Source organism: Paracoccidioides lutzii (genome assembly GCF_000150705.2).
Source record: "Paracoccidioides lutzii Pb01 unplaced genomic scaffold supercont2.8, whole genome shotgun sequence".
Taxonomy (NCBI): domain Eukaryota; kingdom Fungi; phylum Ascomycota; class Eurotiomycetes; order Onygenales; family Ajellomycetaceae; genus Paracoccidioides; species Paracoccidioides lutzii.
The window spans coordinates 723,932-726,039 of record NW_015440954.1 but is presented as its reverse complement, the minus strand read 5'-3'; the positions used below and the strand labels follow the sequence as shown (position 1 = coordinate 726,039).

Sequence of the window (2,108 nt, the reverse complement as noted above, 5' to 3'; positions counted from 1 at the left end):
TGAACATTCGCCAGTATATGGGCATATTCATTCCATTGCTTATTCTCTCCAGGGAGATTACGTAGCTAACATACCCAACAACTTTGTTGACCAATCCCCGTTCTTCCATAAGTTCCAAAAAGCTCTTTCTATTGCCAGCCTTGATTTCCTCTGCATATCCTTTCCACGTTTCCTCCGCCTCCCGCATCCGCAGGATATGCTTTTGTGTGATATTGCGTGTTTGGAGCAAAGAGGCTGTCATGATGCTAGAGGATTTCGCTCCTCCTAGTGACATTCTCCCCACATTGGCAGGCTGCGATCGGAGAAACATCATGAACTGGGGGTAAGGAAGCATGGAGAGCGAGCAGGCAGGGAACGACCGAAATTGCGCCATCATTCGGATGAATCGATGGCGGAGTTAAGAAAAAACAGACATGTTGGAATCGCTCAGTGATCTCAGGCTACTTACTACCTTATATCAATTGGATGCGTAAATAACTTCAACCTTCGTTACGATGTGAAAAAATGGATGTCTTCCTCAGACTAAAAGGTCTATCCGAGACTTTACCTCAAAGTTTGCTTGTGGACTGTGGATCAATGATAGCCCGGTTGGCGCTAAAACTCCCTATTAGACCTGAGAAAACAAAAATTTAGACGCTTTGTGCTTTATCCTTCAACAATAAATAGACGCTCTTCTACTCTGTACGGATGATGGAAGTTACTCAGTTGGTCTAGGATCATGCAATGTCAAAAATAATTCAGAAATATGAAATTCACCAAATCGATATAAACTTCTCAAGCGTCGAACAACCAAGTCTTGAAATAAGAAACATCACAATATCAGACCCCAGTCCAATCCCAGCACATCCCGATTGACCCAGGCGAACTAATCAGCAAAATCATGATTCAACTCATAAAAATCTGAACAAATACTTCATTGCTCCAACCGCTAACTAAACCCAACTCCTTCCACGCGGTCTCAACATCAATAGCAAGCACTGTCTTCCCAGTCCCATCTTCCGCAGCCTTCAGCTGAACAGTGTGCATGGGGACCACCTGCCCGTGGAGCAACACCAGGAAGTTTCCCTCCACAGTGCGACAGGTAGAATCAGATATATATATACCCAATGTTCCCAATGCCTTCAAATTAATGTTAAATTTGAGCCTGCTATTAGCGATAAGGAAAATATCTGAAGTTACAATAGCAGCAACTCCAGTCATTTTGCCCAAGAGGCCTAGAATAGCGACATCTGTGTTTATCGTGGCACCTCTGCTACTTGTTTGTCTATTTGGCATTTTAAATGTCCTGACAGGGAACATGGTTAAAATTTCCCAGCCTTTTGTTTCCAGAGATACGGAAACCAGTGAGGCTTGGTCTGAAGGTTTCATTATTGGCGAGATGGCGCCAGAAGAATGTGCGCGTATCACATACTTGTCATTGCTACCAGGAGAAATGCCTGGGAAATCTAGGATGGAGATTAGTGAGGTGGTTTTTCCAGCGCCGATGTTGAAGAGGCCTAGGATACCACTTCCAGTTTTTGCCCAGCCTGTGTAACATCCTACCCTGAGCATCTGGCCTTCGTTGTAATTGTGGTATACGTCAATTGAGGTTCCTAGAACACTAGTCCGAAGAATAATAGTGTTGCCTTCGGTTGTCGGAGCTGTCATCTGATTGATAAGGTTGATATCGTGTTCACCCGGCACATCGGTGATGTATATGGGACCGCCAGAAACACATCTAGCTGCTGCGTGGAAGGATGCATACGGGTGGCTGGTCTGGAACATGTCCCAATCAGGGATCACGTTAAGATGCCGTGTAAAGAGGGCGTTATGTGCATTACAGAAAACGTGCCACGGGTGGGACGTGGAGACATCGGGAAAGAAATCGTCAGAGTTCCTTAGGAGAATCCGTGGCTTGTTTGTCGGTATCTGGGAATGAAAAATGATCTGTGGCGCTTGCGACATGCAGCTGATTGCTTTGGCTTGGAAATAACGCAGCGACGCAATGGACCACGCATCTTGATACGCCGTCGTAAATCGGATTCGGTCGGTGGGATCCTGCAGCATGTCGAGGAAAAATTGCGCATCGGTTTTGACGGAGTCAACTCCAGCCTCCAAAAGAAATTTAT

General features: G+C 45.5%; 2 protein-coding genes across 2 annotated transcripts in view; both read right to left on the bottom strand.

The window, feature by feature from the left end:
• Positions 1-39: 39 nt before the first annotated feature.
• Positions 40-334, bottom strand: PAAG_11710 (hypothetical protein; the record flags this gene model as incomplete). Its single annotated transcript, XM_015847306.1, has 2 exons — positions 40-46; positions 75-334. The coding sequence occupies 2 exons, from the start codon at positions 332-334 to the stop codon at positions 40-42; spliced, it is 267 nt and encodes an 88-aa protein (XP_015703095.1).
• Positions 335-885: 551 nt separating this feature from the next.
• The window catches only part of PAAG_03177 (hypothetical protein), a gene marked incomplete at both ends in the record, with an annotated part of 3,131 nt that continues 1,908 nt past the window's right edge, over positions 886-2,108 (bottom strand). Inside the window, one exon of the mRNA XM_002794586.1 lies at positions 886-2,084. Within this exon, the coding sequence (XP_002794632.1) occupies positions 886-2,084 (1,199 nt within the window). The remainder of the gene's footprint in view (positions 2,085-2,108) is intronic.